The 26,194-nt window shown below is 24.7% G+C and overlaps 1 protein-coding gene across 3 annotated transcripts in view; it reads left to right on the top strand.

Annotated features, from left to right (window-relative positions):
• Positions 1-26,194, top strand: part of LOC129957417 (anoctamin-5-like) — a 48,922-nt gene that overhangs the window by 13,757 nt on the left and 8,971 nt on the right. For all 3 annotated transcript variants that reach the window (XM_056069724.1, XM_056069723.1, XM_056069722.1), the window contains 15 exons: positions 4,688-4,848; positions 7,153-7,271; positions 10,551-10,606; positions 10,730-10,833; positions 11,649-11,783; positions 13,427-13,581; positions 14,237-14,319; positions 16,134-16,205; positions 16,995-17,072; positions 17,158-17,322; positions 17,416-17,452; positions 19,151-19,262; positions 19,753-19,807; positions 21,589-21,686; positions 24,960-25,090. In XM_056069724.1, the coding sequence (XP_055925699.1) occupies positions 4,688-4,848; positions 7,153-7,271; positions 10,551-10,606; positions 10,730-10,833; positions 11,649-11,783; positions 13,427-13,581; positions 14,237-14,319; positions 16,134-16,205; positions 16,995-17,072; positions 17,158-17,322; positions 17,416-17,452; positions 19,151-19,262; positions 19,753-19,807; positions 21,589-21,686; positions 24,960-25,090 (1,561 nt within the window). The remainder of the gene's footprint in view (positions 1-4,687; positions 4,849-7,152; positions 7,272-10,550; positions 10,607-10,729; positions 10,834-11,648; positions 11,784-13,426; positions 13,582-14,236; positions 14,320-16,133; positions 16,206-16,994; positions 17,073-17,157; positions 17,323-17,415; positions 17,453-19,150; positions 19,263-19,752; positions 19,808-21,588; positions 21,687-24,959; positions 25,091-26,194) is intronic.

The following is a 26,194-nucleotide window of genomic DNA, read 5'->3' as shown; positions in this document are numbered from 1 at the left end:
TTTTCATTGAAAAACAATTAGACTAACAAACTAGACAGACTGGAAAAACTACTGGATTTATTTTTCTATGCTGCTGAAAATTATCTGCATGGAAAAATAAATAAAAACAAAAATATTTTAAAAAATCATAGGAGAGTTGCTCTGCCTTAGCCCTAGCAGATGAGCTGACAATCACCTTTAGGCAATTTTTTTAATGATAATCTCAAAAAATTCCCATTTATTTTTATCAATTTACATGAAATGTTATTAACATTTTGCTAATTACTTGCAAATTGCTTTTTTTTATGTGTGTGATACATCATTGATGTGCCTAGTAGAGAACGTATTTTTCTAATCTTTTGAACGTTAGCTATTTTTTTCCTTTCTTTGCTTATTTGAATCAAGCATTATTTTTATAATTTTCAGAAAGTCTTTAAAAACAAATTTTTGTTTCATTTTAATTTAAAAAAAATAAAGTTGCTGATATTTTAAAGATAGCATTTCAAAATTGTTGTTTGTGATATTTCTGAGTATCATTAAATATATGTGTTAAAAGACTACTCTTTTGGATTTTATAATGACTTTTGGCTAAATATGTAAAATTATTTTATTATTTTTATGGGAAAAAATGTATTTCTAATTACTTTTTAACATTCCTATATGTATAATATGTATATTGTCTGAAATATATATATATTATTAATTGTTCTAATTAAAATTATCTACTTGTGTAACTTCCTTATCTACTAGTGTAACTTCCTAAGAGTGGTATAGAATATCTAGGTACTGTACGCTTTACTTACTGAATATGCTCATTTTATAGTGACAAAGTGCCAAAAAAAAAAAATCAAACATTTTTTAAGTTACAATCAGTAGCAGATTAAAACATTTTGTGGCTCTAAGTAGTGCACATTATGAATTTTCTTGTCACTTTAGTTCCTAGTTTTTATTTTAATCAACATATTAATGATTTGTTTTAGATTATTTTTATATTTTAGTAACTTAATGATTATTTAGAGGCTTCTACTTATAATAGGCTGCTTAATTACTGCTTAATGTAATTGTGCTTGATTTTATGATTTGTTTTATTTTATCAAAATCTTTTTGTCCTAAACCAAAGTATTCAAATGTATGCAAGCATATGCTTTTTATCTGAACTCAGCATAATTGTTTTATTTATCATATTTGAAGTAGGAATTGACTGATCCTTCATTTTTAGCCAGCATTAACAGTTTATATTTATGGAATTTCTAGTTCAATTTCTAAGGAAAAAGCTTGAAGTCATTTTTATTCATTTATTTATTTTGTCTAGACTAGAGCTGTCAGGATTGATTTAAATAAAGGGTTACATTGTCAAGTTTGGCTTGATATCTGTTAAATAGCCTTAAACTACTATTGTCTGCTATTGAGTTAATGAAAGAAAAAGACATACAAAAAAAGTATTGATTTAAATATTAAAGATAAAATTGAAATTTTTAACAAGTATAAAATTTACCAATAAAATGAGCCATAATGATGCTGCCGAATTGCTGAAAATTTCATGCCCTCTTTGTAAATTTTGAAAAATTGCTAGCCTTTTTTTTAATTATTATTATCATTTTATCAAGAGCAAACAATTAAGCATTGGTGGGTCTGAATGTTGAAGGAAACAATAAACGTTAAAAGGAATCAAACTTGTGATAATTTGAAATCTAATGTGCAGCATTACTCATCAAATAAAAAAAAAGTACAAATATGAACAATATATAAGTGAGCTGTAAAGGAATAATTGTCAGTATGAAATAATTAAGAATTTTCTGTTATTTTAAAAATATATTATAGACATCTTTAAAGTAAATGCTTTTTCTCCCTTCTCTTATAATAGAATCAAAATATAGTTGAATTAATTTAATGTAGTCAATATTATCAGTCACTTAAATGCTATCAGAATTTAAATCCCAAAATGATTACATTAAGTAGCAACTACTATAGTTATTTATTTATGATTTGCGATTACAAAGCATTAACTTTCATGTGCAATATCTGTTGAATATATATATAAATAACTATAATAATTAAAGAAATAGATAGGAATATGGCCAAATTCCTTATTGATTTTATCCTTATCTATTCTAATACTTGACAAATTGTAGATTTTAACCTACTATTTCAAAATTCATAAAATTTATATATTTGAAATTTTTTTTTAAAAGCTAGGCTTTTTTTTTCATTGTCTAGCCTATAGTCTCCTCTTGAGCCAGTTGCCTAGTTAGAAATTCTCCATTGATTACAGTGTCAAATAAGCAATATTGCATAATGTGTGAATCATTCAAAAGTGCCTGGCTGATTCTCTAAGTAGTTCAGAAAAGTATGGAAGGAAGTTGATAGCATAAACATTCATGAAGAGCTTTTAGTGATTTTCCAAAATTTTCTACTTTTGTTCCTCCTTTCTATTCTAATTCAGTGATTAAATATCCAAAAATTCTTTTTGGCTTCTGATTTGCTAATTATACCATACCACATTTTTTATTAATTATTACAGAAGTCATATATTAGACATAAGTAGTTATTTATTTAAAAACTTTAAATCTGACAAATAGCAAAACTCCTTTTAATTTTAAATAAAATTATTAATCTTATAATAAATTTCATATGCAGAAGTATTTGTAATTATTATATAAATATCTGTGTGCCTATAATCAAACACTTGATATATATTCGAATGAATTTTTTTAGAGCCTAATTCTTAGAGCAAAAATGAATTATTTTCAGTTTATTTATGCAATGACTATTGGGAAATTAGAACTAAAAAAATTTATAAACTATTGGGCTTGTTCTAGAAGCTTTATCTTTATTTCTCTTGAATACTTTACTTTATTTTGTATCTAATTTATATAAATTATCAAAAATTATTGATGAAAGAAAAATTGATCATCCCATGTATATTTTTTCTTATTTTCACTATTAACATTTTAATTGTTTTGGCACACTGTAAGTCTTATTTAGGTTGAAAATGTTCCATCAAAAATTTAATATATATATATTATTTTCTTTAACTTAAAAAAAAGGAGCTGTAATTTTCTTGTTAACAATGCATTATAAATAAGACGGCTTGTAAAAAAAAATTATATTTCCCTCTGCAGATTTACTTACAGTCTGACTTCAAATGAAGTGTAAGTATTAATGAAAATGATTTCTTTTAATCAGAAAAATGTTTGGCCTTGAATAACTCTGCTTGCAATATTGCATTGTTAAATAACTAGAGCAGAAGCAGAATCCATAAATATAAATAAATAAATACAATACATACTAAAAAAAATATTTTTTTAATTTTAGTTTTTATTTCAAAAGTTCAAGTATTATATTATTTGTAAATCCTCTATGTATATTTCTGAATTATTTATTATGTATTTAAATATTTCATTAAATAAATAAAAGAAGAAAAATTGTGATAAATATATACTTATTAATAATTGCATTATTAAAAGGTTTTAGTTTTGAAAGAAACCTTATGCTTCTCATATTTTTATATTGTATTTTAATCATGTATTTAAAATTATTTTCCTTATTGTGTTCCATTAAAAAATGTAATAGTTTTTAAATTTTAAAAAGGTAGTAATTTTATATAAAATATATAGGAATAAATTGAAGTTTTTTTCGAAATCATATTTACATTATGAAAACAAAGAAATATTTAGGAATGATAACATTATGGTTCCTAAAAAGCATGATTTGACATAGGAGAAACTGCTCAGAAAATAATTTAAGTTTGAATTATAACCAGCATTTTATAATTCTTGATTTAATCCTTCTACTTGAATGATATATTCAATTAATTATTCTGGAATGATTTTTGTTGTTATAACTTAAAACTGCTTTTTTATTTGAATACAACTATTGATGTGCATGCTATCTTTTAATGTGTGACATAGTTTGATAATTTTCTCTTTTAAAACATCTTATGAAAATAAATGAATAGTTTATTTTTATTTATTTAACAAATTCTGCATGGTGTGTGATATCAAAATGGAATGTTTTTATTCAGTATTTTCTTCTAACTTTCAAGTTCTAATTTTCTACTCATTAAATAACATTTTATGGGAAAACCTACTTTGCAAGTTCATCTTTGATACTGTTAATTTATCCTTAATTTATGCAGTTGAATATTCTCTAATTCAATATAAAATAAGATTCTGGTTTATGAGAAGAATGTGCTTCCCATAAACTGGATTGTATACTTAATAATACATATATATAAGCATTATTACAAAAATTATTTATTTAATGTTGATCTGAAGTACAATTGCAACTATTTCTCTTTATTACAATAATTTTCAGAAGTATGTTCAATATAATTGCTTCACTAAAGTTATTTTTGTACCACTTTTAAGACGTTTAATTTAAAAATTTAAAAAAATAATAATCAGGTCTTTATATATATATATAAATTGATCAAATCCTGTTGTTTTATTTTGATATAAGTAAAAAAATAAATTTTTAGTCAAATTTTATTTAATTTTCCTTAAAGTGGCACTGCTATTATTTTTTAAAAATAAGTTCTATTATTATATATGATTATGCTCTGTTTATTGAAAAATATCATAATAATCTTATTAAATAATTTAAGATATTTTAAAAGTTTAAAATAATATAGGATATTTTCAGATTTTTAATAATCTTTGTAAGGTCCATGCAATTAAGAGCATATCTTATGTGCAAATTTTTATAGGTACCTGATTTTGATTTTTCAAAGTACTATTTTCGTAACTTATTCAACCGCATGACTGGATTAGCTCAAAGTGTTTCAGATCTTATGCATCCGGAAGCATATACAATACGGTTTAAAGATTGCCATTTTTCTACAGTTTATTCCAGAGATAAAGAGTATTTGTAAGTATATGTATTTCTTGTTTGATATATTTATAATAAAAATATGAGCTGCTAAGTTTTAAAATGTGCTTTCAGAATTGATGAATTTGTAAAATATACATTAATAAGTTGCCTAGCTGATGATCTCTTAACTGTGATACATGTACCATTATTGGTACATTGCATTATTTCTGGTACAATTTTTCTGCAAAAATTATATATAAAATAGTACCTTTGTTAAATTTTTGTTTTAAATTATATTATTTATACTTATCTTAGACTTTACACTGGATCCTTTCCTTGAATTGATGACAATGGCCATTTACTGGTTATGAGTCTGAGATTAATATTGAAATGAGTTGCTAAAATAAGCTCATTTTTTGTATTTATCCACATCAATCATGATATTTACTATCATGTATTGTTACAAATATAATTAATGTAAGTTGAAAATGTTAGGATGCACTGATTTTTAATTGAATAGTGTTTGTAAATATAAAGAAAAATGATGGCAAACATGTTTTTGATTCTTGTGTATGTAGTATAAAATATTTTTTAAAAATTGAAAACTATTTGAGATACAAGGTAAATCTGGTATTATCTATATTTCATTTACTTTTTGTTTACAGGAAATGATTTATTGAATTTATTTAATGGTCTCAATTTTTTTTAAATACCCCCACAATTGAATTGAAATAATTTTATTAAGGATATAATTGAAGCGTTAACACAATAATTTTAAGTCTGCAATGAAATGCTTATATATCTCATATAAATTTAAAATTTTGTGTAATATGCCTTGTTAAATATTGTTGCCTATGGTCCTAATCCATATAAACACAAATTATATATTTTTACAGTATTCAATTTTAATACATCAATAATTCATGCAACAATAGTTACAGCAAAAATTGTGTGAATTGTTATAAGTTTTCTCTATAGCTCTAATAGACCTATGTACATATATATATAATATAGTGATTTATATGATATGCATTTTGTGATTAAGAAATTTCAAGAAAATGTACTGCACTATTTAAATTTATGAGGGTACACTATATATTGGTCCTAATCCATATAAACACAAATTATATATTTTTACTGTATTCAATTTTAATACATCAGTAATTCATGCAACAATAATTAAAGAAAAAACTGTGTGAATTGTTATAAATTTTCTCTATAGCTCTAATAGACCTATGTATATATATATAGTGATTTATATGATTATATGATATGCATTTTGTGATTAAGAAACTTCAAGAAAATGTACTGCACTATTTAAATTTACGAGGGACACTATATATAGGATATTCATTATATTATTTTCTCACAAATTACTTTGTAATATGTTACAGATATGCATATATTTGCATTTGGAAAAATGCATTAAATAATGTAAAAAAAATGTTATGTGTTGTATTATTTCTGTCATTAAATATTTTGCTAAAGAATTATAATCTCTAAATTCTTGTGTAGTTTTCCATCTTATTAATTATATTTTATAAAACATTTTTGTAACAGTAAAAGTTTTAATTTTAAAAAAAAATGTTTAACTCTTCTTTGATTAAAAATGACCAAGTTATGAAATATTGAATATCTCTGTTTTAGACCTTTTCAAGCTGACTGGAAGATAATCTACCATTTATTAAATACTGCTTTTTTGAAGTTGGTCATTGATTGGCCAAAAGAATGATATTCAAAGTTTTAAACTCAGTCAGGTCTAATTAATGAAGAATGAATTTTATTTAAAATATTATGGTAATTTTGCTAAGAAGACTTACTGGACCAACATACCATAAATTAATAGCATTGATTAAAAAAATTTTCAGCATTAACATTTGTCTCAAATACAGGGCTAAATAATTTTATAAAAATTCAGATTTCATAAATTTTAGCAGTAACTTTTATTGTTTCTAGCCATTGTAAAATGTAATTATTTTATTTTTTAAGAGTATTTTTTAACTGTAAGTATCTGTTCTTCTGTAATAGTTTACAAATTAATTATTTGAAGATAATTCAAGTTAACACCTTGTATATTTAAATCATATGTTTCTTAGTGATATTAATCTCATAGAATATATGTTTTTTGTAGAAATTTATTGAAAATTCATACTTAAGTTCTGAAAGAATGTTTTCCCTTTATTAAAAAGAAATAAATTGACTTAAGATTGTAATCTAATATATAGTTTTATTTTGGAATGTTAACATTAAAAAAAATATTGGTTTCTTATTTTTTTAAATTATTTTTTTATCAAAATACATTTTTTATTATTATATTATTTGCTACTAATGTAATTTTTATTTATTTATTATCATTTTCAGATTTGATATACCTCGCAAGAAAGAAGATTTCTTTTCTCCAGCTCAAAGATCCAGAATTGTTCAGTTCATTTTGAAACGAAAAAGTTTCACTGAAGATCATACAGATATTTTTGGATTTGGTAAGCTTTAATTCAGTAGATAGACATTTTTCTTTGTAAATACTTACATGTTTTGATAATCTTTATAAGCTTATGTTTTCAGTGACTCATAAGTTTTGACATTAGACCTGTAAAATTGATTTTTTTTTTTTTTTTTTTTATTATTGGCAGATAGCTTGGGAAAAAAAATCAAAAAATAAAAAGTAACATTTATTAAATCTTTTGGAATGTGCAATCAAACTAATGGCATTATTCTTCTTTTAGTTTTCTTGTTAATAATATCATTATTTTACATTTTCTTATTTTGTCTGTATTCCTTGTGTATATCATGGTGGAAAGGTGGACGTAAACCCTCTTGGTCCACAAGTACAAACGTCTTCCTTCACTGGATTAATGCTTTGTAGCATATTGAAGAAAATTAAACCTGAAATGTGAACATTTTCTTTTTATAAAGATCTGCAAGCTTGATTTTTTTTAAAAAAGCATATCAAATTTTATTTATTTATCATTTTGTTTATGAATAATGTATTCAAATACATACAAACAAACAAGCAAATATGTGACTACACTTTACCATAACAAATTTAATATATTTAACTAATTGCATTTTCACTTATCACATTTATATTTTTGAAAATATAAACCGACTGATGGTCAGTTCTCATTGGATTTGGTTCAAAATATAATAGTTGTCTATACTATAGATTTTAAATCAGTGTACCAAATCTTATCTAGTACTTAGCTCTTGTCTCTTCTTTTGTAGTTATCTTTTTAAATTATATGCATACAATAGAGTAGACAGACTTTCTCTGGATGAATTTTGCTCAAAATTTGACAGAAATCTACAAATTTAATGAAAAGACCGCATACCAAATTTCATCCTTCTAGTTCAAAACACTACTGAGTTATCATTGTCAAAAACAGACAGACAATTTCCAAAAATGGGTTTTTCGAATTCAGAGAGGCCTAAAACATGGAGATTTGCCAAAATCTCCAGTTCCAATTTTTTGGTGATTACTATACTTTCTCTATACTATGTATGCAAGAAAGTTAAAATTGTCTAGAAAGGAAAAATTGCAAGTCCAAAGCACATCTTGGTCCTCATGGTTAAGAGTTTTTTCAAAGTGCTTCCATTCTTATTTTCTTTTGTAGAAATATTACTCTCATTTGGGATCAGTGTTAATGAGATGACTCCACTTAAATTTAATAATCCTCAAAAATTACGTTTATATGTGTCCAAAGTTTGAAATAAATTGTTTGTCTGCATTTTCTAAAAATTATTGGCATTTGTTTGATTTTCATTCATTGTCTTTGACATTTTTCCATAGCAGGGCCAGATTATCAAATAGACAAAGTAGGTACTTGCATAGAATCCCATAACCTTTGAGGGCCACTAGATTTTTGTGGTATTTTCAGAACTGTATCATTGTATTCTTTCATTTGATTTAGAAGAACCAATGTATCCAAATTTATTCAAACTAAAAGCAATTATATTTTAAATTTCAGAACATTTTTTTTTCTTCATGTTTTCAATTTTAATTACAATTAGTATGGCTCAGTTTTTTTCAGCGTTATGCCAATGATTATGGTAAATTTTGAATTAGAAGTCTGTATTTTGTAGTTGTAGTTCTTTCAGCATTCAGTTTAAGATGATTTTTGTCTTTCAATTAAATTTGGTATATGATATATTGAAAGAAACTTTCTTAAAGATGGTCCATGATTAATTCTTAAAATTTTTTACTTCACCATATATGTAATATAGAGAAAGTATAGTAATAGTCAAAAAAATTTGAAAAGATTTCGATGAATCTCCATGTTTTTATACCTCCCTGAGTTTGAAAAATGTCTGTCTGTCTGTGACAGATAACTCTAAAGCATTTTGAGATAGATAGTTGAAATCTGGTATATGGTCTTTACATTAGATTTGTAAATATGTATCAAATTTTAAGTAGAATTTCAAAATTTCATATCACCAAAATTAGATGCTTGCCAGTAATCAAATATAAGTTAATTACAAAAGGAAGAGAGCTAGATAGATAAAATTCAGTACACAGATTGACATCTATAGAGTTAAAAATTTTCCTTAGTATCTACAGAGTTTCGAATTTTGAAACAAATGTAACAAAAGGTAAAATACTCATCTATTTCTATATCCAGAAGCATGTAAGCATGTTAACTCAAAATTGCAGTGATTTAAATATATCAGATTTAAAATCTGCTTTTGTGACTATATTTGCAGTTTCATGTCAAATTTTGGTTTGAATCAGTTTGGAAAATGCGTCTAAAACATAAATTCAGTTTTTAGATATTATTAACAGCATGCCAAGGCTTTATTGCCAATAATTTGCCAAGGATGACATGATAGATTCAGTATTAGTACTAAATTCATGTCAAAAGTTAATATTTCATAACTATTGTATGCCAATGCCATGTAAGGCATTCTGTATCATGACATGTTTACTAGAAAGTATGCAAAAAAGTTTTTTGAAGATCGCTCCCACTGATTTTATTTCAGATCATCATAAAAGCTGTAACTTAAGATTTACATGTGTATAGATAAATTAAAGCAATTCAAAAATATCTGATTTTGGAAGTTGAAGAAGATAAGAGCCTCAAAACTATCTTTGAGATCTTTAAATGATTAAATCCTGCCCTTGGAGTATAATATTCTCTTCTACAATTTTGGGTTACATTTTACTGCTATGAGCCATAGAAGGTGTGGATTAAATACTACTTTATATTGCATTCAGATATCTCCCATTCTTCTGTAATTATCCACTTTGAGTCAAAATCTTTCATTAAACCTTTTCTAAATTTAAAATTCACTCATTTGATATTTTTGATATTCTGGTCATCTCTCCATAATAAATCTTCTACATTTCTAGTTCCCCATTTGTTTTAATACCTGAAATTTATGAGCTACACTATATGTTTTATTAGATTTACTGGAACGATAATTTTCAGAATTGAAAGTTGCTGGTTTACAGTGCATAAGTAAACTCGGCGCAATTAGCAGCTTATTTTCCATATTTTTAATGGAATTTTATTTTGAAGTTATTTTGAGTTTATTAAAATTATTAGTAATTCCTTAGAACACTCCTTTTAATAAATGTCTTATTAATTTTGCATTTTTTAAAGTATCTATCGCAATTAATTTTTAATAATTCTTCATATTATTATGAAATTAAAATTCATTGTTTGTTTTAGTTATTTATTTATTTATTTTGTTAATAAATTTTATTTATTTATATTTCAAATTGCTTTAAATAATTTCATGTTTTTTATTCTTTTGAATTTAAGGAATCAAGAAATTATTGGCTGATGGTGTTTATACTGCTGCCTATCCATTACATGAAGTAAATTTTATTTGAACTATTACATGAAACTATTAACTATTTCATGAAATGAATTACATGTAATAGTTAAAGATAGTTGCATTTTTATGACAGCAATTTAATTATTTATTTTTTTCTAATTAGGGAGATTTAAATGATGAATCGCCTGGAAATCCTCGGTGGTTTTTACAAAAGAATTGGGCTTCATATTCTTGCCTGTTCAAAACACAGCCTCTTGATGAAATAAAGTAAATGTTTAATAATATTTTTGCTTTGAATTTGAATAAGGCATTACTTTATTTAAGTGAATAAATGTTTGTGATCGGCAAAATTTATTTTAAGTGTAATGTATTTTTCTATGCAAAATATGAATTTATATGTATTGGTGGAATCATAATTATTTATAAAAGCATTAATGGTTCTTTTATTATATTTGCAAAGCTGCAACATCCACTAAAATTATTTAAAAAAAATATTTTCTCATTTTTTTAAAAATTTAATAGTGATAATTTAATAAATAGCAAAAATGAGTAAGGAAACAACAACAAAGGAAAAAGATGCAAATTTTAAGAGCTGCTCTCCAAATACCTGTCAAAAATATCAAAATTTTTTTCAGTGTGCAATAGCTAAATGATGCAAACAAAGTAAATGCAAGGTTTTCTTCTTTTGAGATTGGCAGTGGCTCAGCTACTTGTGAAATAACCCAGATTGGCATATGGCCAACTATCTTAATTTATTTTTCTTAAATTTGTTATTATTTATTTATGCTCATTTGTTATTATTTAATAATGGATCCATTTATGTTGTTACATTGGAAGTTCATCTGCTTTTATGCATGTTCATTTTGTTTTGTCAGAAGTCATTCATTAAAAGAAAAAGTTGTATTATGATTTTATAAAATACAATTAAGATAATTTTATTTAAAATTTTGGACTGTTTAAAAATAAAAATTACACTTCAGTTTTATTCTTCTAAGAATTTTTTTCTGCTGCACTGCATACTTTTATGAAGTTTAGATTTGTTGATGCTTGTTTTAATGAAATCTATGTACATCTTTTTTCAGGCATTATTTTGGAGTTAAGATTGGACTTTACTTTGCTTGGTTAGGTTTTTATACATATATGCTGATTCCAGCTTCTATTGTTGGCATTTTATGTTTCATATATGGATGTCTTACTCTAGAAACCAATGTTCCTAGGTAAGTCTATGTTGAAATTCATGCTGATATTTTATTTAAACATTTTTATTTGCTTATTTTTCATCAATGTGAAAGAAATAAAAATGTGATAGTAAATACAATTGTGAAAATTATTTCTACTGATAATGTTAGATTCACTTTTTAAATAGAAGATATTTTTATTTTTATTACAGATATTTAAAATAGACACTGGATAAAAGAACTTTTTTTTTGTCTCATATGGCATTTTATCTTATGAATCACATTATTATTTAACTATTTTATTAGAATTGTCTTTTTATATTTTATTCTAATTGCAAACTTGCATATCTCTTTGTGTAACAATTTTATGCAGATTATGGCAAATTTAATTTTATTATCTAAACAATCATTCAGTTAATCTAACTCAATGTTTATGCATATATAATTTTTGAAAAAATATTTTTTGAAGTTAAAGTTGAATCATTTTATGATAGATGCTAATATGCCATTAAATCTAAGACCCTGTAAGATATATATAAAGACAGTGAATGAAGAAATTACAGAATCAGGTTTGATTTGTCTAATTTTGCACCTAGTGAATAATTAAACCAATATGGATTACAGCTTTTAAAATTTGCTTGATTATGATAAGGGGAAAAAAAAATCAAATTTGGTTTATTGCTTATAGGGCTAGTTCCTCATTCTTTAAAAATTTGGGGAGATTTTCAGGGATGAAAAGATTAGACATTTTGAGATGCAGAGGAAAGAAGTCTTTTTTTACATTGTAATTTAGCTAATTGTTTAATTTTTATAAGCATCTTTTTTTTTTTTTTTTTTTTTAAACTCAAGTTTCATTTTTGTCTTATAAGGTACAAACATTATTTTCCACAAAAGACACTAACCAAGAAAAAACAAATTACTATAAAACTAGAAGTGTGTCTGCAAGAAAAATACTAAATAGGAACTGAAGGATTTTCTAAGGAGATTTCAATGTGAACAAAAATAATCTCTTTGTAATGAATCTATCCACATAAAATATCTTACTTGCTGATTGTAGACGTATAATAAAACATTCTTTGTCTGAATGTGCATTCACTAGTAATAACTTCTTCAAAAATCAAGCACTCATTTTGATTCATAACAAGTAATCAAGATGCCTAGTAAATCCACAAAACATATATCTCCATCTCCTAATAAATCATTTTCCAACTATTCAAGTGGCTAATTCTTCACCAATCTCCGTCTTCTTGAAACTTTCTGTCAGATTTTTACAAACTGTACTTACTTTACCCCCCCCCCCCCCCCCATTAATGCCTATTCTTTCTGTCATTCAAAATGAATAGTTAAGTAATAAGTGCCATTAAGATTTACTGATAAAATTCTGAAATTTTTGGAATTGGGAGGGGATAATTAATGGTCTTTTAAAAGTTCATTAAAAAATTAGTTTTCAAAATTTTATAGACTTTTAATTGACATTAGAAAGTTTTTTCTTCTCTTATCCAAATAAATGTACAAAACTAAAGTCATCCTATAATAATGGGAATTATGAATCCCTCTCTCCCCCCTTTCAAAAAACATCATAATGTGCAAAATAGCAAATTTTTATTAGTTTCAATGTGAAAAGACGAAGTATTTTTTAAAATTGTTTGTGATTTTTAATCTTCATTTTAATTTTATTTCAGTAATGAAATTTGCAATAGTAATTTTGTCATGTGTCCAAGATGTGATAAAGAGTGCCATTATTGGGTTTTAAAAGAATCCTGTAAAGCTGCAAAGATCACATACTTAGTAGACAATGCAGCCACTGTCTTTTTTGCAATATTCATGTCTCTATGGGGTAAGAAGTTTTAATTGTTAAATAATTTTTAATTTTATTTCATTATTAGAACTTTATGCATTTACAGTGAGAAATTCACCACAATTTACCATTTGATTTAAAATTGCACCCATTATGCAAATAATTGCCATTATTTATTTCGGTACTCTTCTTCCATTTAATTTTTGGAGCTTTCTTAATACCTAATTGTAATGTGGAGAGGAAAATCCTGCTAATTTAGATTTCCTACCCCTAACACTGTCATTCTACAAAAAGCATCATTTTGTACAATTTTCGCTTCTATTTTTACAATTTAAATACATCTAAAATATGTTTTAATTACAAGTTTGATTTCAAAAATAAATATGTGCATTTATTTTCTTTATAAATTTTGTTTTTTATATTAAATATTAGTCAAATGCTATTCCTAATTAACTGAAATTCTGAATTCATTAGGCTAAGTATATCAGCCAATATTCATGAACTGAATTTGAATCTCTTGCATTGATGTTTAAATTGTATGGAGCTTGTCAAATACCAGTATTGAATCAAATAATATAATTTTCTTTCGTATCAGAGATCATTCATTGTTTCGTTTTTATTATGTTGATATTTTCCGCTAAACCATGTCTTAATGTTTCTGCAAATTTTTGTGATTATACGTATTTTTCCACAGGTGCTGTATTTTTAGAAATGTGGAAAAGATATTCAGCTGACATAACTCACAGATGGGACTTGACTGGTTTTGACACATCTGAAGTAAGTTCTTATTGGTTTATGAATATAAATTTTTACCATATCAATAATGTATCAGAGTGTTTTTTTTCCATGATTCTCTATTAAATTTTAAGGTACATATTATAATATTCTTACCATAATTTTTTAAAAATATTTTTCTAACAAAATTTAGAATATATGCCTAGATTATTTAATATATTCTTTTTAATGGAAAAGTTTAAACTAAATTTCAGCTAAACATTTATGTTATCTGTGACAGATGTAGATCTTTATTTTTTAATTACTCTTTATTTACTTTCCTGATATGTTGATATTTTTTAAATGATTTGTCTATTTTTTTTAAATATGGATTATTTATTGTTTATTTTCATCATTTTGATTTAACCCTCTTTAGTCTAAAATAGCATTTGTTTGTAAAAGGAAAAAGAAAATGTTAAACTAATTTTTAAAAAAAATCATATTTAAAGTTATTTATTTAATATCATCAAAGTGAAATGTGTTGACAGTTTGTTTTTTGATATATCTCAGTTTTTCTTATTTAAAATTTTAATTTATGTCTTCTTATTAAAATTTGCAGACATTGCTGTGTAAAAAGAATCTTATGTTTTTAAAAACAAAACAAAAAAAATATGTATTGATTGAAAATTCCATTAAGAATGAATTTAATATTTTATTTTACTTTTTTTATTGCTAGTTGCGACAAAAATATTTATAGGTTAACAAGAACAAGGTTTGATTTCACTAACAGTTAAGGCATCTTTTAATCATTTCCAGAGCCAGAAAAGTAAAGTTATAAGACTATTAATTTGATAGTGTATTGACACATTTTTGAGTTTTTGTTATAAAAATGTTCTTTTTTTAGAACATGAAGAGAAAGTAGCATAATCATCAAAACATTTTTGACTTTGAGATTTTGATAAATCTCTACTTTTTATTGTTTTAATTTTGAAAAACACATTTTTGGAATTGTCTATTTGTGAACACCACATTGTATTTGTATTGATTCAGGTGGATGAAATTTTGTATGTAATCTTTACACCAGATTTGTTGCACTGTCATATTTCTGATGAAATCCATCAGCAGGAAGTCTGTCTATCTAAAGTGCTTGTATGCATGATTATTAATAAATAAATTAGATAAAATTTGATACATAGTTTTAACATCAGCTTCTTACATTGGTATCAAATCTTGGGTAAAATCTGTCAATGAATTCATGCATCTATACTTATGTCGGTGATTGTCATAACTTGAAAATACAACGTAGGTAATTGAAGTTGTTGTTGTTTTTTTTGTGTGTGTGTGTGTGGCGTGCAGCTAAGATTTGTATTAACTTTCGATGTCAGTCATTCATAACAAAAGTATTGAAAATAGGCCCTCAGTTTTACCTCATTTGGCCACAAAATACAGAATGTACCATATTATTGTACTGTATGTGTACTAAAACTAAAGGGGGTGGGGATATTTCCATTTATGTTGTCTTGATTTTGTCCTGGTTTCTGATTTCAAAGGGAATAGAGTTGAGTGTGCCTGGTTTTGGTTTTGGTTTTGTCCAGGAGCACAGTTTCCATTTGAGAAGTTGACAAGAAACCCATTAGAGACTACTTTTGCTGATTTTATTTAAAAGCCCATTTAGGAGTCATAGGGGAATTTTTATGTTTAAAATAAATGAGTTAAAAAATCTATAATGAGAGTTTTGCTATTCCTTTTAGCTTAGTAGTTTATCAGTTTCATTGTAAATTTTTAATTTAAACCTTTAAAAATCAAGGGTTTTTTTTTATTTAATTGTTTTGATTTTATTCACATTAATTTATTTCTAAAATCTATTTTTACTGTAGGAACATCCTCGCCCTGAATACTTAGCTAGATTGGCTAATGAAAGAAGGAAGAAGTTGAATTTTATTACAAGAGTAAGAAATTTGATTTTTTGCAGTTGTTTAATTTTAGAATGATAGAAATTATTTTCTCCTTATATAGTAAGTTAATTCTTTTTGGCATCTGATAATTTGTGAAAGTTTTCAGCATTCCTTACTAGTAATCGGAATTAAATCAAATATGTAATGAAACTTAACACATTATTCAACTTATAGAATTTGCATTCTAAATAAGAACATTGCAATCAATTATGTATACTATGTCTTAATAATTTTTTTATTTGCTAGTAGGTTTGTAATTCATTCATGAGCATGGCATTTCTTGTTATTTTTAAATGAATAAAACATCTTATTATTGTTACAGAAATCTTCCTTGATAAAAAATTATTTTGTATAAGAAAATATTACTATTTTGAAATGTCATCAAATCTATGCATTGAATTTCATGACCGTAACCTGGTGTACATAATGTAAATTAAACTTATCAAATTAAAGAAATTCTCTAAGTAAAAAATGTTTAGGTTTTGAATTTTAAACAAATGATCCCTAACTTCATGTTTTTTTAAAATACTGGTGGTTTTTACTTCTAAAAAAATTAGAGTTAGAAATTTTACTACTAAAAAAAAAAAAGACACACATAAAAAAAAGAGAGAGTTAGAGCCATAGTACTTTATATACCATAGACAAACAATCATATTTCTTTTTTATTTGATGGAAACAGACTTAAGTTTTACCCAAATTAAAAGTTGGATTGAAAAATAATTAAATTTTAAGAAAGAAAAAAATAAGTATTTTAACTAATTGTACAATGAAATTTTTTTGTAGATGTATGAGCCTTATGTTCCATTTTGGAGGAAGCGCTTGCCATATTCTGTCATGTCTACATCGATTGTACTTTTGTTGGTAAATATATAATAAATTTGGTCCCTAAAATTTTAGAAATTCAATGTATTGTCAATTTTTAATAATGTGTTTATATTTTTTTTAGGTCATGGTTGCACTGGCAGCTGTGGTCGGTGTCATTTTGTACAGAATTTCTGTTAATGCTTCCTTACTTCTCAGTAAAGATAAAAATCTAACCAATTTTGCTAGCATCATAACTTCTACAACAGCTGCATTGTTGAATTTAATTTGCATAATGATTTTCAATCAAGTTAGTTAACATTTATATTCAATAATTTTTAAACAATTGTAATATATTTCTTATGTGTTTGTTAATTTTGGTTTATTTATTTTCATTTTTTAGTTTTATACATTCATGGCTACATATTTAACAGAGCTTGGTAAGTATTGCTGTGTTAATTATTAATTGTTGTTAATGCATTTTAAATATTATTCAATGTACTGTTCTTTGGCAGTAAAACAGTTTTGTAACTTTCATTATAAGATATAAATGTATTATGCAAAATAGTATATTACCAATGTGTTATATTTATCTCAATGTGTGTGTGTAATCTTTAGAGCTTTAAAAGACTGTTTCAAGGGAGTTTTTTTTTTTTTTTACTCTGCAGTGAAAAAGTCTTAGAACTGGTAATTAGCATATAAATGCATTGATTTGTTAATATAATTATGAATGATTAGTAAAATGTATGTTAGTCAGAAAGAGAAAAAATATCACTGTCAGAAAATTAAATTTTTGAATAAAACAAATTTTCAAAAGAAATCAAATACAAATGGAAGATCCATTGTATTTTTGTTATATCAAATAGCAGTATTAATTTAAAAAAAAATTTTTTTTTGAAGGAACAATTAAGCATACAATAATTGATATATTTGGGAAATAATTTATTTCTCATAGTTTCTTTTTCTTAATATTAGAGTATGGAAATTTTGATATTCAAATCAATTTTTTGAATCCTAAAGCTGTGAAGAAACATGACTGTAAGATTGATTTGTATAAGATTTTTTAGACCCTTACTGACAGAACATCAATGAAATTTTTTTCAAATATATATAATATGTATGTGCCATAAAAATCATTTTTTTTTTCAGCAGTTACTAAAGTTTTTATTTGTTACGTAAGAGAAAAGCAAGTTTTCTGTTCTCTCTGTTATTTTGCAATGGGGTATGCAATACCCAAATTAAAAATTTGATACAATATGTACTATATTTTAAAGGGAATTCTACTGTGAATTGATACAATATGTTAAATGGAATTCTTCTACTGTGTATGATGGCTAAGAAAATGCAAAGGATATGTTCTGTAATAAGGCTTGAGGTTAACTATTCATCTCTATTTGATTTGAACAGAGCTGAATATATTTTCAGTGAATTATAATGCCTTTATTTATTTTTATTGATTGAAATGTGATTAGAATAGGATTTTTGGCAACAAAGGCTGTTATCCCCTAATTCCAAAAGAGTTCATTCAATAGATACTAAAAAAATTTCAGAGATTGGAGAAGAATCCTGAGATACTGCTTATTAGAAACAGCTTTATGAATTTAAGAAATAGTAATACATCAGCAAATTATGAAAATATGTATAATTTAATTAAATTTTAAAATAGAAAATGGAGGAAACTTGTTATACTTGGAGAAATTTCTGATTATTCTAAATTTGATTTAAATAAGAATAATTCATCTAATTAATTGCCTTGATTTTTTCCCTTAAATGTTCTCGCCTACCTTACCTAGATATGCAGTATTTTTTTTTTTTTTCAACTGATCCTTAGAATTTTTGTTATCAAATTCCATGTAAGATCTACCAAACTATCACACTATAAACAAACTTTCTTTCACCAAATTATCTTTCATCTAAGCAATCCAAAGATCAAACTTATTGCATTAATATGAAAGCTATAAAGTGAAATGTTCTGTACTAGGGAATTACTTTTTTTTACCATTATTCATTTCAAATATAACTATGTTTTTATATATATGTTGAGATGATGCAAAATTTATGAAGAAGTAATTGTTAAAAATTTCTAATAGCAAAATGGTTAAAGTAAACATGATTTATTGTGTACTTTTGTTTTCCAGAACTGCATCGGACACAAACTGAGTTTGATGATAGTCTTACTTTGAAAATGTTCCTTCTTCAATTTGTTAATTATTATTCATCCATTTTTTACATTGCATTTTTTAAAGGAAAGTAAGTAATAGTATTTTACAAATTTAAAAAAGAACTATATTTTTTTCATTAATTAACTTTGTAACATTTTATCTACTCTAAAAACGAGTTCTGATGGCATAATTTGAAAATTGAGTTATGATTTTTCATTTTAAAAACTGCATAAATGTTGAATTACACCAATTCTTTTTTTTTTTCTACTGTAAGCATATTGAAACTGAATAAATGTGCAGCATTCAGTATAGTGACCTTCATGATTCATTGAATTTTATGTATACAGCAGATCTCTGAATTCTCTTGAATAAAAACTTATATCAAACTTTTACAATATTAGTTAGTCTAATTAAATGCTTACTAATTTATATAATTGGATATTTTTCTCTTTGTCTATTAAGTATTAATTATTAAAACTGTAATTGACATAATAGTTTTTAATAATTGTATTGTTTTTAAACAACTATTTTATTATACATACAGTTTTTGAATTTGAAAATTTTTTGTTTATTTTTAGACTCATTGGTCATCCTGGAAGATATAATCTATTATTTGGCCTTAGACAAGAGGAGGTAAGCATCTAACACTCTTGTAGCATAAGTAAAAATAATTTAATTATGTAAGAAGATTAATTTTTTGATGATAAATTTTTTAGTAAATTAGTTATGTTGACAAAAAGTTTATAAGAAATATTAGTACAAGAAAATAAATATAAACTAAAAAAGATAATCTTGGTAAAATGAATTACATTCTTATTCCAAGATATGTGATGAAATCAATAATATCAAAGAACAGCAATGGATTGTTTAAAAGAAATTTAAGTTGGTAATGTTTTATATCAAAATTCTTTGCTTTGTAATATATTTGCATTGTATTTTTATGTTTTAGCATGATTTTGTCAGTATCTATTTTTATTTGTTTTCAGCTTGGATTTTTAATCTAAAATTAAGTGAATTAGCCAGGATGGTGAATTTTTAATTAGTGATTGCTTATTATGTGCAAATCAGCATATTTGTTTTAGAAATTTGTGTTTTAGCTTAGATTGATGCAATAAATAAAATTAAATATTTGAAATGAACTATTACTGTTATACATTTGATAAAGGTAAAATATTTCTTCAATATATTTCAGTAATAAACATATTTCATATAAAAAAAACAGTGAAAGATTGTTTTAACTTTCTAAGTGTCTGTCTAACAATCTTGGAAACCCATTTACCCAAATTAAGCAAGGATAGGGCTGCTTTAGATATGCACAAATAGGGATAAAGCTCAAAAATCAAAGGCGAAAGACTTTATAGAAAAAATTTACCTTTAATTCATAAGATTAGATTTAGCAAACAGAGTGTTCACAAATTTTAAATACTCTTAAAATTTACATAAAATAAGAAATCCAAATTCAATTTTTTATGAAGATTGATTATATATATATGTATACTCACAAAATTGATTAATTAAGACTTCCATTTGCTATTGATAAAACTCAATTGTATCTGATTCAGAGCAAAGGGTAAGCAATTCCTATTGTTAATGCATCAAGTCAAAAAAGATTAAGTGGTATAATCATTTTAAATCCCAGTAGTGGATCATGCAGTCTTAATTCATCTATCTGTATCTTGCTTTTAAATTTTAATCTTAATGGTCTAACAAGACAGCTCTGATAATGGTCATACAAGAAAATGTTTAATCTTGTTATGATGCATATTTGTATAAATCCTCTAAATAATGTAATGAAAAGTATTATTAAATACACTTTAAAATATTTTTAAAATTTAAGGCAAGATTAATTATTTAAAAGTATAATTAGTTTTAAAATTTTAGAGTAGTGTAAAAAATTATACTTAGTAATATGCCCAAAATTTTAATTAGTTTTTTATTAAAATTTTAATTAGAATTTTGAAAAATCTTTTCTATATCAATACTTACTACTCAAGAAATAATTACATGCCAAATACTTGACAGATTTTGGCTTAACAGAAGAATTGTCAAGAATTGTGAATAATTTTTGCATTATATATGCTAAATTGTATATGCCATTATGACAGAATTTTCAGACTGTATATTAGTCCATAAATATTGCATTAATGTGTTAAAAAAAATTGTAACATATTTCATTGATTACCGATATTTATCTTTTTACTATCATGTTTATTATTACTAGTCAATAGGAATGATAGGTTTTAATTAAAAGTAAATATTTTGTTTTATAAAGTTTATGCTTTTGTAGAACATTCACTTAATCCAATGAATTAACTCTCAGTGCAACCTTTTAATTTTCTTTAAAAATATATATTCTAATGTATGATTTGAATGTACCCTTTAAAGTGACTGATTTCTTTATATTTTATATACAGTGTGGAACAGGTGGTTGCCTCATGGAGCTAGCTATACAACTTGCTATTATTATGGTTGGAAAACAAGCTCTGAATAACCTAATGGAAGTCTTGTGGCCGTAAGTAATTTTATTACTTTGCTATATATTTTCTACAGTTCTCATATTTTAATGAATGTCATAGGCATATCTTTTTACTAATTCTAAAATTGATGCTCTGCACAAAGTTTAAGTATGCAGTTAGAATCTATTTATAGGCTTCTCGTTTATGCATTTTATTATAGGTTCAGTTTATATTTAAACTTAAACTATTACTGATAAAATATTTCTTTGATACTACCTAGATGTTAAAAAACTTAAATTATACATTTTTTTTTTTTTTTTTTTAGAATTAATAAATTTTCTGCTTCAGTCTTTATTTGTTTATTGTTATTAAAAAGAAATCTTCCCTTTTTCTTCCCTGCTATTTCCAAATAAAGTATTAATTTAAGTGTTGATGAAGAAGAATGAGAAGAAACTTTTTCATTTTTTTTTAAGATGTAGTGGACACTATTTATAAACTTCAATCTTATTTTGTTTGCAAAAACAGTATTGAAAAATTATGCAATGAACTTAATTCAATTTATAATGCTGAATTTAATATTCATGGACAATCAGCAAATCAAATAGATTTTTTGTTAATTAAAAGCGTATTTGCATATCTGTAAATTGTATAAATATGAAATGTATAATTAGTATTCATGACATGTGATGAAAATTCTTATTTTATAATGAAGGTTCAATTTTAAAAATTATTTTTTCAATAATATGTAATAATATACCAGTATCATTTCTTTCTTCTTTCTTTCATTTGTTAATTAAAATTATGCTTATATATCTTCCATTTTTTTCCCATCATTTTATATAAATCTTTAGACAGACATAAAGAATGCATTCCTATATTCATATGCATTAAAAATATTATTTGTCAGTGATTATTTTTTCTTTATTTTTGTTTTACGGTTTTTATGATAGCTGTATGAATAAACAATTTAGATTTTGACTCCCTGTGTTGAATACTAATATTACCATTTAACACTCTTTATCGTATGCTAATTATAATGGATATTCCGATTAGCAGTAAGGATAAATAAGAACAGTAATTCTATGAAAGCTTGTGGAAAACAGCAGATATGATCTTTTCTTTGGAAAAGGAGAAAAGTAATTTCCTATTTTATCATCAAAATCTCCACTACAAAAGGCTTTGAGTTCCCATATAGCACATAATTTAAAAAATTTCTTTCAAATTATATTCATAATTATTGGATACATCAATCATATTTAATTGTAATGTATTTAAAAGGATTAATTTCATTTCATATAATTTGTAATCTTGATCTTGTGATTCATAGTATATGTATATTTATTTTTAATAATCGCTGAGTTAATTCAATATATCCCTCCATTTAGTAAGATAATTTATCTTTTTTCTTGTAATTCCATTTATAAAGATTTTGGTTCATTTAAAAGGCAATAGATAGCTTGAAAACCCTATTGAAAGATATAATTAAATCTAATAATGCATTTACATGTTTGTAATTTGTGCTACAATGTGATATTACAAAAATTCATTTTTTTAATTCCAAAAAAAAAAAAAAAAAATTTCTACTATGAAAAATTTGTTTATTTTTCATAATAAAAAAAAATTATCATTTACAAAATTTGAAAATAATATTCTATTTAAATTGTTTAATATTCTGTTTCATTTCTGAAGAATTCAAGTATATTAATCATTTGATTCACCATGCATATAATATATTAAGTAAACATGTTTAATAACTTCATTTTTGATATATATTGAAAAACATATTGTTTTGCATCTTGACTTACTTTATATATAAATGATAGAAAAAATATTCCTTAAGGAAGCCCAAAAATTATCCTAAAAGCTAAATGTCTTATAAACTTTTAAATCTTCTTTTTTTTTTAATGATGAAGTTTTAACTAAAAAAAATTTTTAGAATGGGCACTGATTCCCTCAGAATGGAAGTTTGAAATAATTTCCATTCTTTGACAGTCCTAACTTAATCTTCTACTTTCAGCATCATTGAAGATCTCACTATGCCAGTTACATCAACTTTAACAACATCAGTCAATATTACAATTGCCGGATATTTTTGCTATTATCTTTCAAGTATGATAACTATTGTAACCAGGTAACAATAGTTAAATTCTGCTTCTTCAGTCGGTTAAGAAGAATACAAGTTAAGAGCATAATAATCTTCTGTAATAAAAAAAGAAACAAAAAAGGTTTACCTATAAAAAATTTCAAGATCTCCATTACTAAAAAAAAGCTCAAAAGATATTGAATTAACATTTTTACTTTTTAATATGGATTTTTTTTAAAGTTACTTCAATGTAGATTGTATTTAACTCTTTCACAACTAACCCGGTCCAATCTGGCCATGTAGTTCTAAATCGATAAGATGGGCTTAGGTTGGAATTCTTTTCAAACAAGGGATGTAAGATGTAAAGCGAATTATCACTGAAGATGTCCTTGGAGGACAAATGCCCACTATTTAAAATTGACAATGGTGACCTGCTTTTTCTCTTGAAGTAACTTCAGAAATTGATGCGAAGAATGAGACTTTAAATTTCTGCTTATGTGAACTTTCAAAATAAAATTCTGAAACTTAAACAACAATTTATGTTCTTTATTTATTATACTTTGCATTGATTTAAATAAACAGGAATATTATAAAGTAAGAATACTGCACAAAAATTAAAATTTTTGAAAAACTCATTTACTAGAATTTGTAGCTTAAATGGGAGCTCTATCAGTCAAATAGTGACTATAAAAATAGAGCCATTATGCAGAATATTTGATTAATTAACTTTTGCATAGTTATTAGAATGTAGTGTTATGCTGTTATAAGTCTTTTAAATAGGTACTTTTGCATTGCAAAAAAAAAAAAAAAAAAAAAAATCGGTAATCATTCATATAGAGATTTTTTTTTAAAATAAAAGATGCATTTTGAGTGCTTAAATTGATAAAAAAAATTCCTAATCTTGTTTATCAATCTTAATTCATGTAAATTTAGAGTAAAATTAAATATTGTTATGACCTGGAAATTTATTATTTTATTACTTCACTCTTCCATTTAGTAAGCCTGTTATCATAAGTTTCTTAGAATTTTGATATCAAAATATGTTTTTAAATATTAAAATAAATTTATTTAATTCATATCATCCATTTTTAACATTCCGCTTTGAAACATCTTAAAATTCCATTCAGTTTGAATTACTCATCAATGTCTCTGTTCATTTCTGATGAATTGCTTTTATTTATCAAAATCATCATAACTAAAACATTTCATATTTTTAAATTATATATATTTTTTAATTTTTATTTAGGTGGTTAATATGGGTATACCAAAGGTGGCAAATTAAAAAACGTGGAAAATCTACAACCAGTCGATGGGAAGAAGATTATGCTCTTGCAGAGTGGGGTCCAACTCATTTATTTTTTGAATATTTAGAAATGAGTATGTGTTTATTCTACTGATTATTTTACATTTATTATTTTGAAACTTCTGTTTGTAAAATCAACTAGTAGAACTTATGTTGTATTGCAGGTTATTTGATATATCAGCAAAATTGAGCTGCAGTAACATAAAATAAAGCTATGAAAATAAAGGAAAGAAAAATATTGATTTTGTTTTCTTCTTGGTAACAATAACACTTAGTGAATAAATGATAAAAATTGAAACAAATAACTAAAAACAAAGACCCTCTTTTTAAAAAAGTAGTGTGTGTGTGTGCGAGAGAGAGAATGTAGAAAATTTGTTGCAATTATAGTGTTGAAAATTTGAATTTAAAGAAAAATAATTTTCATGTTTCTTGGTGTCCTAATTTTGCATTATGCCAAATGAGTAGGGTGCAAAGATTTAAACTTCTTCCTGATCTGATGAACAGGAAAACTCTTTAAATAAAAAAATGTGGAAAATGATAAATTCTCTCATGAGGAAAAAGTTTTTTCCTACTTTATATTGGAGAGAAATGCTTGAATGAAACAAAAAATTAAAATGTTAGATATAGTATAGTTTTAATTTTAAAAGTTTTTCAGGATAAATGACCATTCTTTAAAAGACAAATTCTCAGCACTTAATAAATTATATCGGATGTGCTGAATGTATTATTTTAGAATGTTAATTCTTTCTTTTTTGGTGATGCACTGATTATTTTCCCCTAAAATCAGGTAAAATAATACTTTTGATAAATACGTGTGAAAAGTCATCCAATTAACACAAAATATTAACTGAGAAATTTTTCTGCGCAGTAATTTTAAAATTCAGGTTTCAAAATGTATTGAATCCCTCATTTTCTGTTAAAGATAAGAAACTGTCGGTTTGAAAAATTTTACATTTCATTATTTATTTATTTATTTTCATTTCACCTCTCTCTTTTTATTAATAGCATTTGAAATGAATTATTTGATTTTGAAATTATAAAATTGATTTTAATCCATGATGATAATAACATAATTTTAACAGATAATCGTAACTTGGGATGTATATAATTTTTTAATTTTTTATTTTGAATATTTCCTAAAACTAGCAATATATAGTAAATCTTTGATTTATGACTAA

The sequence above is a fragment of the Argiope bruennichi genome, chromosome 11 (genome assembly GCF_947563725.1).
Source record: "Argiope bruennichi chromosome 11, qqArgBrue1.1, whole genome shotgun sequence".
Taxonomy (NCBI): Eukaryota; Metazoa; Arthropoda; class Arachnida; order Araneae; family Araneidae; genus Argiope; species Argiope bruennichi.
This window is presented reverse-complemented; position numbering and strand designations above follow the sequence as displayed.